The 16,968-nt window shown below is 46.1% G+C and overlaps 1 protein-coding gene across 2 annotated transcripts in view; it reads right to left on the minus strand.

Moving 5' to 3' along the window:
• SLC7A1 (solute carrier family 7 member 1) overlaps positions 1-16,968 on the minus strand; it is a 47,708-nt gene that overhangs the window by 19,446 nt on the left and 11,294 nt on the right. For both annotated transcript variants that reach the window (XM_034060036.1, XM_034060035.1), the window contains exons 2-5: positions 11,064-11,447; positions 9,166-9,324; positions 6,755-6,929; positions 4,514-4,638 (exon numbers count right to left, since the gene is read on the minus strand). In XM_034060036.1, the coding sequence (XP_033915927.1) occupies positions 4,514-4,638; positions 6,755-6,929; positions 9,166-9,324; positions 11,064-11,433 (829 nt within the window). In that variant the 5' untranslated portion in view covers positions 11,434-11,447. The remainder of the gene's footprint in view (positions 1-4,513; positions 4,639-6,754; positions 6,930-9,165; positions 9,325-11,063; positions 11,448-16,968) is intronic.

Genomic DNA, 16,968 nt, shown 5'->3' on the forward strand with positions numbered 1-16,968 from the left:
ACAGAAACAATCTGGATTAAAAACAGTCCTTTCCCCAAAAAGGATTGTTTTTACCTCCAATTACTCCTGCTATTCCACTGATTCAAGGAGGATTGGACAGGTTAATAAATGGTTAAAAGGGTGGTGTCATAGTCAAGGGTTTGGGTGTCTTGAACATGGGGCCCACATTTGTAGGCCAAGCTTACTGGGGTCTGGTGGAACTGCTCTGATAAAGAAAAGGAAGAGTGGCTTTGCTGGGAGGCTTGCCAGACTTGTCAAGGATGCTTTAAACTAGTTGTGCTGGGGAGGGGAGCATCATTCCATCCCAACACACCCAGTCAGTTGCCAGCACCTATAATAAATACTCTGAGCAATGTAGTAATATTCTAGCTGCTCCAGCCACTGAGCCGGCTTCATCTGGAGCTCGGATCAGATGCCTCTATACAAATGCCCGTAGCATGGGGAATAAACAAGAGGAATTAGAGATGTGGGCACATCTACGGGGCTATGATATAATAGGCATCACCAAAACATGGTGGGATGGCTCCTTTGACTGGAGTGTTGGAACGGAAGGTTATAGGCTTTTTAGAAAAGACAGGCCCGGTAGGAGGGGAGGGGGAGTTGCCCTTTATGTTAGGGATAGGCTGGAGAGTATGGAACTCTGTCTGGGGACAGGTGATCAGTTAACAGAAAGTTTGTGGGTCAGGGTTAAGGGGAAATCAGTGATGGGACACATTACTGTGGGGATATGTTATAGACCGCCTGATCAAGAGGAACCTGTGGATGAAGAACTCTACAGACAAATAGGAAAAGCCTCACACTCATAGGCCCTTGTTCTCATGGGGAGATTTCAACCACCCTGACATCTGTTGGGGCAACGGTACGGTCTGGCACAAGCAATCCGGGAGGTTTCTCGATTGTGTGGAAGACAACTTCCTTCTGCAAGCAATAAAGGAGCCGACGAGGAGAGGTGCCCTGCTTGACCTTGTGCTTACCAACAGAGAAGGGCTCGTTGGAAATGTGACTCTCCAGGGAAGTCCTGGATGCAGTGATCATGAGATGGTTGAATTCGAGGTCCTCAAGGCAGTGAGAAGAGCATGCAGCAAGCTCACTGCCCTGGACTTCAAGAGAGCAGACTTTGGGCTCTTCAGGAACCTGCTTAGCAAGGTTCCATGGGATACAGCCCTTGAGTGTAAGGGGGCCCAAGACTCTTGGATCACCTGCTACAAGCTCAGGAGTGTTGCATCCCAACTAGAAGGAAGTGCAGCAGGAGGGCCAGGAGACCTCCTTGGATGGATAAGGAGCTGCTGAGAAAAATTCACAGGAAAAAGGAGGCTTATAAAAGGTGGAAACAAGGACAGGTGGCCTGGGATGAATACAGGGATGTTGTCCGGGAAGTTAGGGACCAAGTTAGGAAAGCTAAGGCCCAATTGGAGCTAAACTTGGCAAGGGATGTTAAAGATAATAGAATGGGATTTTATAGGTATGTAGCGGCTAAAAAAACAGACTAAGGACAATGTAGGCCCCCTCCAGAAACTTTCAGGAGAACTAGCTACACAGGACTTGGAGGAGGCTGTGGTTCTGAATGGCTTCTTTGCCTCTGTCTTCACTGGCAAAGGCTCTGACTGCAGCACCCGAGTCTTGGAAGGCGCACGCATGGACTGTGAAAACTTAGACCTTGGGCCCACTGTAGGAGAGGATCTGGTTCAAGACCATCTTAAGAACCTGAATGTACACAAGTCCATGGAACCTGATGAAATTCATCCACGGGTCCTGAAGGAGCTGGCAAATGAAGTTGCAAAGCCACTGGCCATCACACTGGAAAAATCATGGCAGACAGGTGAAGTTCCTGATGACTAGAAAAAGGGAAATATAACCCCCATTTTCAAGAAGGGGAAAATGGATGACCCGGGGAATTACAGACCAGTCAGTCTCACCTCTGTGCCTGGCAAAATCTGGGACCAGATTCTCCTGGAAGGCATGCTAGAGCACATGAAAAACAACAAGGTGCTTGGTGACAGCCAGCATGGCCTCACTAAGGGGAAATCCTGCCTGACCAATTTGGTGGCCTTCTATGACGGGGCTACAAAAGTGATGGACAGGGGTGGAGCAGTTGACGTCATCTACCTGGACTTGTGCAAAGCGTTCAACACTGACCCACATGACATCCTTGTCTCTAAATTGGAGAGACATCAGTTTGATAGGTGGACCACTCGGTGGATAAAGAACTGGCTGGATGGTCGCACTCAAAGAGTTGTGGTCAACGGTTCAATGTCCAATTGGAGATCAGTAACGAGTGGTGTCCCTCAGGGATTGGTGTTGGGACCGGTCTTGTTTAATATCTTTGTCACTGACATGGACAATGGAATTGAGCGTGCCCTCAGCAAGTTTGCCAATGACACCAAGCTGTGTGGTTCTGTTGATACGCTGGAGGGAAGGAATGCCATTCAGAGGGACCTTGACACACTTGTGAGGTGGGCTGATGCCAACCTCATGAAGTTTAACCATGACAAGTGCAAGGTCCTACACCTGGGTGGGAGCAATCCCAGGCACAGCTACAGGTTGGGCAAAAAGGAAATTCATTGTAGTCCTATGGAGAAGGACTTGGGGGTGTTAGTCAATGAGAAAATGAACATGAGCCAGCAGTGTGCACTCACAGCCCAGAAAACCAACCGTATCCTGGGCTGCATCAAGAGGAGCGTGACCAGCAGGTCAAAGGAGGTGATCCTGCCCCTCTACTCTGCTCTCCTGAGACCTCACTTGGAGTACTGTGTGCAGTTCTGGTGTCCTCAACATAGAAAGGACATGGAACTGTTGGAACAAGTCCAGAGGAGGGCCACGAGGATGATCAGGGGTCTGGATGAAGACAGGCTGAGAAAACTGGGGCTGTTCAGCCTGGAGAAGAGAAGGCTGCATGGAGACCTCATAGCAGCCTTCCAGGATCTGAAGGGGGCCTACAGGGATGCTGAAGAGGGACTATTCATTAGGGACTGTAGTGATAGGACAAGGGGTAACGGGTTGAAACTTAAACAGCAGAGGTTTAGACTGGATATAAGGAAGAAATTCTTTACTGTTAGGATGGTGAGATACTGGAATGGGTTGCCCAGGGAGGTTGTGAATGCTCCATCCCTGGCAGTGTTCAAGACCAGGTTGGATGAAGCCTTGAGTGATATGGTTTAGTGTGAGGTGTCCCTGCCCATGGCAGGGGGGTTGGAACTAGATGATCTTGAGGTCCTTTCCAATCCCAACTATTCTATGACTCTATGATTCTATGATTCAACGATCACAAATGATGGGACTGGAAATTACTGTAGGGCAAATCTATGGGTGACCATTTCAGTCAGCATTTCCATCAGAACTGCTACACAGTGAACAAAACACCATAGGTGTCCAGTTCGAGAGAGAGGCAGACTTTGCACAGCACCTGGGAATCATACAGATCCTTGAAAAACCCTCTTAAAAAAGGACTTCCTTTACTTTTTAAGGAAGACTTTTTGCCAACTAGGCTGGGATGAATGCTTTTTTAAAAAATATCAAAATTCAGGCACTGATTAATTAAGATTTGAGTCTCCTCTGTTCGACAGAGCTGCCCTTCTTTGAAAGCAAGAACTCCTCAGGTTTGGCTTTTTGGGACAAAAAACCACTAAGCAGAGACCCATACACCTAGAAGTCAAAGGCAAATGAATGTGTTTCTCCTCCAAGAATAGGCTCTAGGGCTGGCTGGAGTAATGGAGTCAGCACTTCTCAAGCTCTTTGGAGTAAAAGGCAGTACTGCTTTATCTGTCTTTGTGATAATCTCTTCCTCTCTCCGCTCCAGCTTTGAAGCAAGTCAGTTCATGCCAAATGGGAAATTAAGGATAATCCTTCCTTTCTCTAGGGAACTGAGATTCTTCTTAGCCAGGAAAAATAAGACAATGCTGATGATTTCTCTCTCAGAAAAGAGAGCCTTTGGACATAAAAACTCCTTCTAACTTTGAGGCCCAGCTTTAGGCTGCAGATGACTCTGAAGAGTCTCCTTCTTTGTCTGGCTCTTTAAATACTCCAAGCCAGCAGAGCTTCTCCACCTGAAGGCACTGAAGAGCCCTACTCAAGAATAAACTGTAGATTAAAGCACCACTTGGAGTTAGAGATTCAAACTTCACCAGTTATAGAAGGCATGTGAACCTGAACCTTCCCTGTTTGCCTAACTGGTAATGCCAGACATGTTTTCTGTTTCTGGTTAGTGTCACCAGTGACCACCCATGAGATTGGAGCCTGCAGGCACAGAAGGGAGAAAGCTCATTTTGTGGATTATACGGTCTAGCTGCCTGCCAGAGCAGCTGAAAGTCAACAGTCAGGCACCCAGGGACTTGGACACACTCAGCTCTTTGACTATTAGGAACAGCTGAGCCAAAAGTCTGTTTTGGGCTGAGGTTCAGAGGGATGATGAAAGCAATGCCCTGAATTACTCATTACCTGTGCTGTGCAACATTACTGAAAGCCAATCTACCACCAACCAGGTTCAAAACTGGAATGAAGACACCTTCCCTCTTACCTGTAGTAGCAATACAGTCAAATCCCACGAAAGCATAAAAACACGTGGCTGCCCCTGAGAGTACTCCTTTCATTCCATAGGGCATAAACCCTCCAACACCGTAGAGCTTTTCCTCCTGTGTTTGACTAAAAGGCATGGCACTGAGTTAGAAGTCATTTTGTCTAGGTGGGAGTAACAAAACTACTCATATATCTCATAACAAAATCCAAAGCTGGACTTCAACAGAACACACTCTCCCTTTCATATGCTTGCATACAAATACCATGCAAAATGCTACAGCCCTACACAGTGCTGAGCTTGGGACTGGCCTGCAACAGCCTGGGGGATGCATGGAATAAAAATGCTTCATGGTTTGTTCCCACCACCTGTTTTGGGGTCTGGATAAAAATAGCTAAAACAAGGAGAAAACAGCATGCATATTAAAATTCCTCTCCTAATATCATTGCATGTGTGTGATACACTCATTTAAACATAAGCTTTTGACAAAGCACAACATGTAATTCTGAAAGCTAAAGACTGAGAAACATGTAAACCATGCCCTTTTCACCCAGGATGGACCCAGACAATATGTAGGAAAGTAGATAACAGAGAGCAACGCAGGGTGCCATGACTGTCTAGAATGTGCAAATTCTCCACTCTCAACCTCAAAATTCCCTGTGCCAAGTTCGTACCCAAACCATGCTGGTGACCCTGAGGGAAGAGAGAAGCCTAAATCCCGGATGCTTTGCTGAGCCTCATTCAAAGTTCACTGAAGTCAACAGGCAAAAGCATACTGGACTCAGCGTACTCTGGATCAGGACCCCAGATCCACGTGCCTGTCCTGAGTCGTGTATAACATACCCTTCAGATCAAGTACTTAGGTCACTTTTTCAGGGAAAAGCCTTCATAAAGATGAGTTAAAGCAATTAACATAAATCCCAAATCTGCAAGTCTTATCAGGTGTAAGCATCTGAGCTCTCCCATAGAAGCTCTGTTGAGACTTAGATGAAAACTGACCTGTTACTTGCAGAAATAGCACAATCCAAATGTGAATTACTCCAGAAATAATGATAAAGTAAAGTAAGCCCCAGATGGGTTTTACAAAAATAGTAAGTGCTGCAGGTGAAAGAGCTACAGTTACACTTTGAAGCTACTGCACTAATTGCTCCTTGCATGGGAATAGCAGAGAAGGGGAGACCTGCCCTATAGAAGCAATTTGTTCACAGCAGGATGAATTTTGCAGAGAGGTTCAATAAGCAGCCTGCACACAAGCTAAATTTGACCAATGCAACATTTATAAATGTCTTCAGTTTTTGTTAAGCTGTGCTTCCTTGCAGGCCAGCATAAAGGGTTTAAATACTGAGCCAGGACTGAGTTGATGTACGTGGAGATATTTAAAAGCCCTCATTCTGTGTTGTATAGTCTCAAGAAAAAAATGAACAGCCTTGTATCTCTGGCAACCCTTACAGGCTCCTTAATTTTGATCTTGTATAAGAAGACAGGATTTTGGCCAAGTACCAAAATACCATTAAACTGGATTTGTGATACGCTTTCTGCAATGCATTAAAATAATCTGCAACTTGCCCTTCAGGCTGTACATGAGGAAGAAATTCCTTACAAGGAGGATGATGAAACACTGGCACAGATTGCACAGGGAGGTGGTGGATGTGAGAACCCTGGAGGCATTAAAGGCCAGGTTGGACGTGGTTCTGGGCAACCTGATCTGGTTGAAAATGTCCCTGCTCACTGCAGGGTGGTTGGACTAGATGATTTTTTCAGGTCCCTTCCAACACAAACTGTTCTTTGATTCTGTGATTTTATGATTTTACTGAGCGTCTGGAACAAGGTCTCCAAAAGGTCTAACAATGCCTCAAGGATACTCCCTAAGTGTCCAAAGAAACTACAGAGCTACACCCAGTCAAGGCTTCACTGAGGCACCAGGACAGCCTGGTGTAGCCTTGGGTAAGATGTTGTCTAAAAACCTTTTTCTCTCAAATTTGGATGCTGTATTTGTCATGAGGCTGGAAGTGTCAGTCCTGCAGCAGGGCCCACATTGACACAGCCTATCTCCCACCAATTTCAGCCCATCAGAATAGCCTGCTTTCAGCAAACACCCACTGGAGCCAGCTTTGCTCCCAAGGCATTTGGCAAAGGAGGGAGCCTCCCATTCACTGGTTTTCTAAATCACTCCGCAAACTCCCCTATAAAGTTGCATTTGAAAACCTATCAATTTCAGAGCTGAGAACAAAAGATCCAACCTACTTGTCTCCATAAGTGCCATGGCTGGTGTTGTAAATGTCCTGCTCAGTCAGCTGCCAGTTTTTAATAGACCCTTTCACGAAGCCAGAGACCATGACGAAGCCAAGAACAAGGATGTTGATGCAGGTGAACACTTTGTTCACCAGGGCAGATTCCTTCACGCCAAAAATTAAAAGCCCTGAGGAAAAAATGGCATAAGTAGTCAGGTATTTCACTACCAGCAGCAGGCACTGGGGACTTTAAGAGACAGCTCAGAGCTGTTCCTACTGTGCTCTGCCCAACTTACCACACCTCATTTCTCCACAAAGCCAAGTAGTTCAGGTAGGTCCAGATTAATTCACTCGGAAGCAGGACAAGGACTTCAGCCCTGACATTACTACTGTGGGATGTAAAACACTTTCCCACCCAGCATGCCTATGTGGCACATGCCCCTGGTAAAAGTGCTTTGCAAACACAGCTAAGCTGCTTCCAGTGCTTTCAATGCCAGTGCTAGTCACCTCATGGCACCATGCTGTGACAGCTGGCCACAGCCTCAACTCCACCCACAGACCCAGTGGAAGCAACCCAGATGGTTTTTCATGAAGGAACATGATCATAAAGGTCTTGGCCAAATGCACAAGTTATGAGCAATGTTCATTTTCCCTAGAAGCAGGGGAAACTATGGGCAGGGACTGAATCCAGGAGGATGGTTACTACTAGTGCTGAAGATACAGCAGAAGCTGGCATCTTGGGAATCTTGCTCCCACTCCAATCAGCAGGAGCTTTGTCAGTGAGTTCAGCAAGAGCAGGATTTAAGCTTGTGATCTTAAGAGCATCCATGTAAAGAAAAGCACATTTACAGGCTTTGATAACTAGCAACTCACTGATGCACAGGTTGGCTTCTCACAATAAGCAGCTCTGATAACTTGTGTTTGCTCTTCAGGTGTCTGATTTTTGAGAACCCAAGCTTTTAATCCAAATCTAAGAAGGTGGCTGAAGAAGAAGATTACAAAAGTTCACACTGGCCTGAGGGAGAAGAGAAGCACAATAGGGTGTCCTTACTGCTACTCCAGTAGGCACTTCAAGGAGAGGGAAACATCCTATGCACTCACCTTTCCTTCTTTTAAAACAGGAAATAAACTGAGACAGGCACATCATGGAAGAGTTTGATTGAACTGTGTACCTGCCCAGGAAAACTTTTAAGGTACCTTGTACAAATCTGAAGCTCAGGACAGTGCAAGCAGAAATAAACTTGTAGTGCTTATTATTGGGACTAAAGCTTATTCAGCAGCTTTTGTAGAAAAGAATGTTTTGCATTTTTTATTAAAATCCAGGAAATATCCTCAATGCAGAGGAATAAAGCCACTGGCAATCTGTATAATTTTATGCCTAGGTAGTGCTAAAGTGAGGAGCCCTAAATTTTGTAAATAGTATCTGAGGTGAAAGACCAGATTCTAACTTGAAACCAAAGCAATTCCAATTGTATACAAATTAACAAAGAGGAAAATCTCTCCAATTAAGATGCAGCCCTAAAAACAGAGGGCTGCTATTGACTTCAGTAGTCCTTGGTATAGTCCTAGATCCAAATGCAATCCCAGATGCCAAAGTGTCTCATGCTTATGAAGCCTGTCCCTGTGAGCCCACCTGTGAGATGCTCATCTTGATCAGGGTGGGAAATGTTGGAATAACCTTGTGGGGGTGACACCGCAGCTTCTGTGCTCTGGAAACCACAGGGGTATGCGAGAAGCATGATTTCTTAACTTTGCCTAAATTTAGCTTTGCAAGATCCAGTTGGAGCAGAGGTAACAGTAACAGGATTTTAATTTTAAAATTTTCCAAAATTTTTCCAAATTCTGATCAAAGCCTTGGCACATTTAAAAAAGAAGACCTGCATGTTTGTCACACATTTATTTCTCTGGAATCTTGCATTCAATGCTGCAAACTGAAGCCTATACATATTTAAAAAAGAACCCAAACCAAAAGAGTAGTATGAGATGGTTACTGAGTCACTTCCCCCCCGCTCACTTTCCTGGCTCAATGCTCTGCAAATTGGCAGATTATCAAATGGGGAATAAGGTTCCTTGAATGAATTCCTGTGTAATAGGATTTGTGGAGGGAAGGATTAAACCTCCATACCTGACTGAGGATAACAAGTCATCTTTTCTTTTCTTCCTTATATAAAATTTGATTGAAGGTTTTAAAAGTGGCTCAAAAAATACTGAGAATGCTCCCCTCTAATTAAAAACCTTGTAAACAGGCTATGCCTTGTGTTAACTCCACAGCAAATATATAGGTCAATCCAAAATATGTACCAAAGAAAAACTCTTCAATATGTTGTCCAAAATAAATGAGGACTCTGTGCAAAGTCCAAAAGCAAACAATGAAATGACAGAGGAAGGAGGTCAAAGACTCACAGACCCCTGTGAGGTTTTTACCTGTTAGGATGGTGATTATCACCACGGCAAAGATGTCTGGGTATGTTGCCAGCACTCCAGGAGCATCCATCTTCATGTATCTTTTGCAAAACTCTTCAATGTGCTGGCCTATGATCTCATCAAATGTTGCACTCCAGGCTCTGGCCACGCTTGAGGTTCCTGCCAAAGGACAGAAAGGATGCAGATCACTCTTTGTGGTTGGCACATGTTCCAAACTGGGGTCACCTTGCAAGCTTTTCTGCCATGGGGGGGCCCAAAGCAACCCTGCATGTGCTTCTTGGGTGCTGGGAGGAACATTTCCTCTGCAGATCCAGCTCACAGTCTGTATTCAGGCCTGGCATCTGCTTTGGTGGTAACACACACAGGTGATAGGTCCCATGCTCAGCTGACAAGATAAAAAAAATCCTTACAGTTTGGCTTCTTAGTAAACCCCAACTTTGCCTTTGCTACTGCCTAGACTGATCTTTTCTTTACACCCCCAGCACCCTGAACTTCCCCTGGGCCTGGTAATTTCTGTTACTAGAGAGGTCCGACTGTCACACTGGCAGAAGTCCCTGTCAGCCCTGTGCACCCTGGATCAGGACCCCAGATGCCTGTCCTTGCAGCCCAGGCAGAGGGACCTACAGAAGCCAGCTGGCCTTCAGAAGCATGACACTGGAGTACCAGAGTCTGGATCACAAGACTCACCAAGCTCTACAAGCTTTGCACTCCAGCAGGTCTGCTCCAGCCTCCAGTGCCAGAGCATCCAAGTGGGATAAAGATGTAATTTACAGGTTAGCTGGGTGTAATTCAGCTTATTGCAGGATGGTGGTGATGATCCCAGCAAGCAGTACAACTCCTGCCTGCAGCAAGTGCTTAGACTTACCCCTCCGGGGCTGCTGTTTGCTGTGGTTCCCGAAAGCACCAAACCACGCACAGCTTGCCAGGGTGAGGACTGAACCTGGGGTCTCAGGATGACCAAGACCGGGACATTGTCTGGGCCAGAAGAGTCATTTCAGAGAACTGAAATAGTAACAACGAAGAGCTACCACCAGACAGTGACAGCACTGTGTAAAATAAGTAGGCTTGGGTAATAGCCAACTTCTTCCTCTTCTGTGTGAAAGTAGCTATGACTACTCCCGATGCCTAATACAGTACACTATATATAACAGCATCTAATTCCAGGATATAACTACTACTGTACATAATTACCTAGTTAAAAAAAGAGGTTGGTTTGGTTTTGTTTGCAGAGCAGTTCCTCAGAGGATGCTGTCAGGGGCCGCCTTATATCTAGAACAGTTTGTCCTGACACACTCACCTGTGGGCAGGTGCTCAAGTCTCAACTCCAGCACAGGCAACCACATCAGACAGTCTCTGTGCTCAACTACAGCTACAGCCTCTACAGTAGTGGTAGGCAATGCCTGCAGCAAAGCTGGGAACACTCTCCACCTTAATCCAGCTTTTCAACAGTGGGAAAACAAGCTGCAGAACAGACTCTTCTGTTCACACAAAGTGCACAGTGTGTATTCTTTTAAAGAGGTGGGACACCAGAGCTACCAATTTTATCTTGAAAAACTCCACAAGTTGTGGTAGACAGACTATTTCTTTAGTGCTGTTTGGGTTTGGATTTTTTTTGTCCTGGCTCTCATATTTCATGTTCTAGGCCAGGAACAACGAGCTCCTGCACATATTACATCAGATGCCAGTTCCTTGGATGCCAGTTCCATGTAACTGTAAGCTCTTTATCCCGAACACTCTGTAACCAACAGCCTTGAGGGCGTGAAGGGTATCTGACATTCTTTCAACATAGGAGACACCTGGATAAGAGTAACACAGGCACCCAAAGAAGGCTGATCTTACAAACTATGCTGCCATCCTGGATGAAAGCTAAGCTCTCACAGCACAACCATTATACTTACCAATAACATAGGAGAGGATTAAATTCCACCCTGTGACAAAGGCCCACAGCTCGCCCACGGTCACATAGCTGTACAAATAAGCTGATCCCGTCTTAGGAACCCGAGCACCGAATTCTCCATAGCAGAGTCCAGCCAGCACTGAAGCCAAGGCAGCAATCAAGAAGGAGATAACGATGGCAGGTCCCGCATTTTCCCGTGCCACAGCTCCAGCCAGTACATAGACACCTGCACCCAAAGTGCTGCCTACACCCAGGGCCACTAAGTCAAACGTGTTGAGGCATCGTGAGAGTCGACTGTCTTCTCGAGTGCAGTCCACGTTTTTCCGGCGAAGAAGCTGGTTTCCAAAGTTGATGATTTTCTGACACTCCATCTTTGTGTCTGTGCCTGCAAGAAAGATGCTGCCATCACTACCTGGACCAGGAGATACCGCAAAAGAGCATCACTGCACAGGTACACTGCTACAGCCCTGCTTCGTTTCAACAAATGAAGCTTCTCAAGTTCCACATTTTTACATGGCAAAATGTTTTCTTTGGCATTTCACTTAGGCTTAGCACAGAGAATTAAAACAGACAAAACCAAAGTGTTTTCTGCTTCCTGCTCCCTGTCACACTGCAAAGCCTGTGCGATCCCAGGAGAGACACAACACTCCACCCCAGCTCCCACCCCGCTCCACTTACACCCAGTCCACAGACAAGTGGGCAAGCCAAGAACACAAATCCCATCTTTTGGATTTCAGAGCAGCTCTCCTGGACTAGAACTTATAAAGAAGTAGAAAGAGAGAGATGTACTTTTAAAAAGAGACATACATTTTTTAAGTCTCAGGGTGAACGAAGTATTACATCCCAGAACAATGCATCACATGTGTTACTACTGTCCCTGGAACATAACACACCCACATGCTGCAGTCAGTGACACTAGCTGCAGTCAAACAGACCTGCTAGGACATTTCACCCCTTCAAGCTCCAGCCACAGGTAGTAGCACAGACTGCTGTGGCCTCCAACTGTGCAGGCTGAAACAGGTATCACTCAGGAAAACAGACACCCAGAATCGAGTTTTAACTCTGTTACACGAAGCAAAGGCTGAAGCAACAGCTGAAATTGAGAGCACAGCAGGGCCCCCTGAACAACCCTGTCCCACCCAGGGCAGCACCGTTGCAGGGTCCCACTTCAGGAACTGCACTATTCCTGTGTACGGACCCGCTGGCATGGCCAAGCAACAGTGTGCACCAGCACATGTGCAGTTCATATGCAGCTCATCTGCTTGGGATTCTATGATGTGATTAGCAGCAGGGAAAGCAAATCCTTCTGTGTAGAGGGATCCCTTAAGAAATCCTTCTGGAGTCTCCCTTCCCATGAGACACGTATCTTGCAGGGGGAATATTTTGCCATGCAACTCATCAAGCCTACAAACTGGACCATCTGCACAGATGTCCACCTAACGCAGACAGTAACAGCACCTGTTAAAAGCTACAGTCAGTCAAACCAGGACAGCCAGTAGTGGGGTCATCTCCTCAGGGACATCTGTGGAACCAGTGCTGTTAGGGAGTCTGTCCCTTTAAGATTTATGTCCTTGCACACAGCACAGGTATAGAAGCTTTGTCTTACTCTTCCTGAAAACAATTAAGTTTGGTGCTTCAAAACTGTCCTTGCCTTTAGAGAGCATCTAGAGGGCTCCTCCTCACCTGAATCCATGAGCACAGCAGGAGAAGGAGTTTTTTGCTTTTTACACTGCCGAGTCTAGCCCCAGTTGTCACAGGCAACCATGGTGTAACATCACACCTTCCCTTCAAAACTTCCAGCTGCCTTAACTCCATTGTTAGAAAACTCCACCAACACTCTGCTACTCTCCAGCCAAATGCTTTGTTAGGCAGCGTTTACACACACGATGCTGTGCCAAGAATGGCCCTTCCCCACTTGGATCATTACACCAATGTATTTTTAGAGATGAGTCATAACCTCAGCCTTCATGTTACAAAGGAAAGGGATCTAAGCCCCAGAAACATGGATAGTCCCTTGCCCTGTGTGCAGCTGTTCTCTGAACCACCCTCTGAGCAGCAGTATATCCCATTAGCACCCTTGTACTTGTTGCATCAAGAACCATCAGAAGAAGCAACAAAAGCATCCCAAGAGCAATTGCCAAGGGCCCCAGTCCTTTATTGGTGTCTGTCTTCCTCTCCAACTCTTCCCTCCATCTTTTGTGCCCTGTGCAATTTTCTGCTGTCCTGGGTTCAGCAGGAGCAGTCATTTTTCTCCTCTTAGCTGGTGCACTGCTGTGTTTTTGACTTTCAGCCTGGGAACAGCACTGATAACACCGATGTTTTTAGTTGCTGCTTAGCAATGTTTAGTCTGACCAAGGACTTTCTGAGTCTCATGTTCTGCCAGGGAGAAGGGGAAGCCAGGAGGAAGCAGAGACAGGACACCTGACGCAAACTAGCCAAAGAGGTATTCCATGCCACAGCATGTCATGCCAGGATGTAAAGCTTGGGGCAGTTACCCGGAAGGGCTAGTTCACTGCTCAGGTCAGGCTGGGTACTGGTCAGCAGGTGGTGAACAGTTGTGTTCTCTTCCCTTGTTATTTCCCTTATCATTATTATTATTGGTGGCAGCAGCAGTGGTTTGTGTTACACCTTAGTTACTGGACTGTTCTTATCTCAACCCGTGGGAGTTACATTCTTTCAATTCTCCTCCCCATCCCTCCGGGAGTGGGGAGGGGGGGAAGAGGGGGAGTGAGAGAGAGACTGCGTGGCTCTGATTTACGGCTGGGCTTAAACCACGACACCTACCAGTCCTCATCTTAAATAACCTTGAGTATGGCACTGCATCAGAAGTTTTACTCAAGATAAAGGAGAGCTACCACTCTTCCCTTTAACCCTAAAAGTAGAAAAACCCACAACAGTCTGCCAGCTTCCCTGTGCCTGCCAAGTGAATCTGCCCATCTCTAATAAGTAAACTCACTTATCTCTTAGCTCTTCTCCAGTCAATGGGCACCACCTCTTATGATAGGGGTTTCACTTTGCTGCATCACCAGTTCATGCCCCAGTTCTTTCTGATTACCTGTCCCTAACCCTCCTATGTGTTGCTCCCACTAACTGCAGCCATTTTCCTCAGCCTACACTCTGCCATCCCACCTTCATCCCAACATCATCATCCTCAGTCAGAATTGGGCGATTGGATATTATGATGCTCTCCACAGGTAGGATGTTTCCATAGGACCTGCTGGATTACTCCTAATTCACATACACAGAAAAATATGCTCTTCATCTTGAACGGGCCTCAAGTGGAGCAAGCCCAACACTTGTGACAAGCACCATTAGCTTTGAATGTCCCTACAGAGGCACACTCCAAAGATGACAGGCAACTGAAGCCAGAGTAACAGAGATGGTACTGACAGCAGCCTACCATACTTTTACAAATCAGATTTGGCTCCAGGCACCAAAATCACTACCTGAGTAGGACTAGATGCCATCTTCCATCTCAGACTGCATCCTGTAGCTCCAAGAAGTCCCAGTCTGATATTCACACTGCAGCATTTGGCCCAGCTTCAGCAGCAGGCCCTTAAAACGTTTCTTCATTAATTATAGAAAAGGAGAAAAGCTGTTTTATTTAGAAGCAATGTTGGAGTGAGGCTTTCACTTTCCAATGAATAGTGCCTTGTATACCAGTAATGGGCCAGCAGTATACAGCACACTCTAACATCAACAGTATGCTGAGAATAATGTTTAGGCAAGAATACTACTAAATGCAATTTATAGTATGGTCAAGTGAGACTGGTACTTCACCAGCTCTGGCAGAAACCCAGGGTAAAAGATGGGAAAATACGTGCTAAGAAACTTAATTGAGTAAGCTCTTAAATCCAATGCTTCAACTTTGTCACCACAGCATTAACTACAAAATAAAAAATCCTCTTCACTTTTCCAAGACACCAATCATAAGCCCTAGCTTAAGTCCCTTTCTCTTGGCCTTATGCTAACTCCCCTACTATGAGAAAGTAATTACAACTGCAGGAACAAAGCTGAGGATTTACAAGTCTCGCTGTGTCAGGAATGTTCTCCTTCACCAACAGTTCTCAAACATTCTCCTGAGAGACATGGATTTAGACTAATGAAGAAAGACAGGTTTCAGGCCAGTCTTATAAGATCTCATTTGATGTACCATGGGAACTGCCAGCACACACAGAGAAGGAAAACTATCTTCTCCCTTCAGTAAGCGGACAGACCTCTTCACCCACGTGAATTTGTTGGTTCACTCATGCAGTCTCTCCAACTCTACCCAATCCTGTCAGCCAGGATTGGTTTCAGTGGACACCTGCCCCCTCCCCAAAGCAGGGACAAGGCACTCCTGAACTCTGAACTGGTGTAAGGTGCCATAGAGAGCACTGCACTGGAGCATCTCCTATGAATTTCAGCGCTTTCTAGGACAATACAAGTCTTATGCTTTGCTTAACTCCCACCTGAGTGATGCAGAGGTTCCACTAATATCTGTGTCCTATGAAGACCACAGTAATTGGGCTAACTCATCCACCACTGCCTGGCAGTGGTGGTTTACATTCAGTCTGGAGCTTCAGGAAACAGGGAGGATCCCACTGCTGTGCACCAAGAAAAATGCTACAGAAAATACAAAAAAAAAGCCCTCCAAAACAAAACAAAGAAATCCTTGCCATAAACTGCAGCCAACTATGAACAAGATACCCACAGGAAATGTGTTAATGGATTTATTTTCCGAAGTTAGTGTGAAAGTCAAGACCAGTTTAACTCAGACCAAACTCTGGATTTCAGGACAAACACAGGTTTATTCTGCACTACAGAAATATCAAGAAATGCCACAAGACTGGTGAAAAAGTTTACTACTTGCCAAGTCAATTTTCATGGTAGAGTTTAGACAGTCAATGGCCAGAACAGAGGAGTTAGAAGCAACACAGAATACAGTGATGTCCCAGCTGAGGCTATTAATAAAGACAGAAAATGGAAAGGAGGTAGAGAGATGCCCCAGCTCAGAAAGAAGCAAGATCCAGGGAGGTCTGCAGGGATGCAGTGCAATAGGCAGGGCTCACCTGCCCTTTGCACAACGTCCCCGGGTAGGCCTGGATGGACCACTGGGCCTGAGCTGGATCAATCACGGAACACCAGAGAAGAGATCTTCCTAAGACATTTCACTATGTGTAAGGTCCAGGCCCCACCACACCCCAGTAACTTATGCATTGTGTTCCTCAGAGTTTGCACCTCTGAGCTGATATCAGTGTTGCTGAGCATTAATGATTTTCATGAGGTGCTGAGCATTTTTTACATGGAAAATCCAGATTAGGGAGAAGAAGAGATTCAGAGCAGCCCTGTGGAGGACTTGGAGATGCTGGCTGATGAGAAACTCAACACGAGCTGGCTTCAGTGTATGCTCACAGCCAAGAAACCAACCATATCCTGGGCTGCATCAAAAGGAGCTTGACCAGCAGGTGGAAGGAGGTGATCCTGCCCCTCTACTCTGCTCTTGTGAAGCCCCACTTAGACTATTGTGTGCAGTTCTGGTATCCTCAACATAAGGACATGGAACTGTTGGAACAAGTCCAGAGAAGGGCCACGAGGATGATCAGGGAACTGGAACACCTCCCATATGAAGACAGGCTGAGAAAGTTGGGGCTGTTCAGCCTGGAGAAGAGAAGGCTGCGTGGAGACCTCATAGCAGCCTTCCAGTATCTGAAGGGGCCTACAGGGATGCTGGTGAGGGATTCTTCATCAGGGACTGCAGTGATAGGACAAGAGGTAATGGGGTCAAAATTAAAGGGGCAGTTCAAGTTAGATATAAGGAAGCTCTTTACTGTGAGGGTGGTGAGGAACTGGAACAAGTTGCCCAAGTATATGTTCCATCCGTGGCAGTACTCAAGGCCAGGCTCGACAGAGCCTTGGGCAACATT

This window comes from Melopsittacus undulatus, chromosome 2, assembly GCF_012275295.1.
Source record: "Melopsittacus undulatus isolate bMelUnd1 chromosome 2, bMelUnd1.mat.Z, whole genome shotgun sequence".
Taxonomy (NCBI): Eukaryota; Metazoa; Chordata; class Aves; order Psittaciformes; family Psittaculidae; genus Melopsittacus; species Melopsittacus undulatus.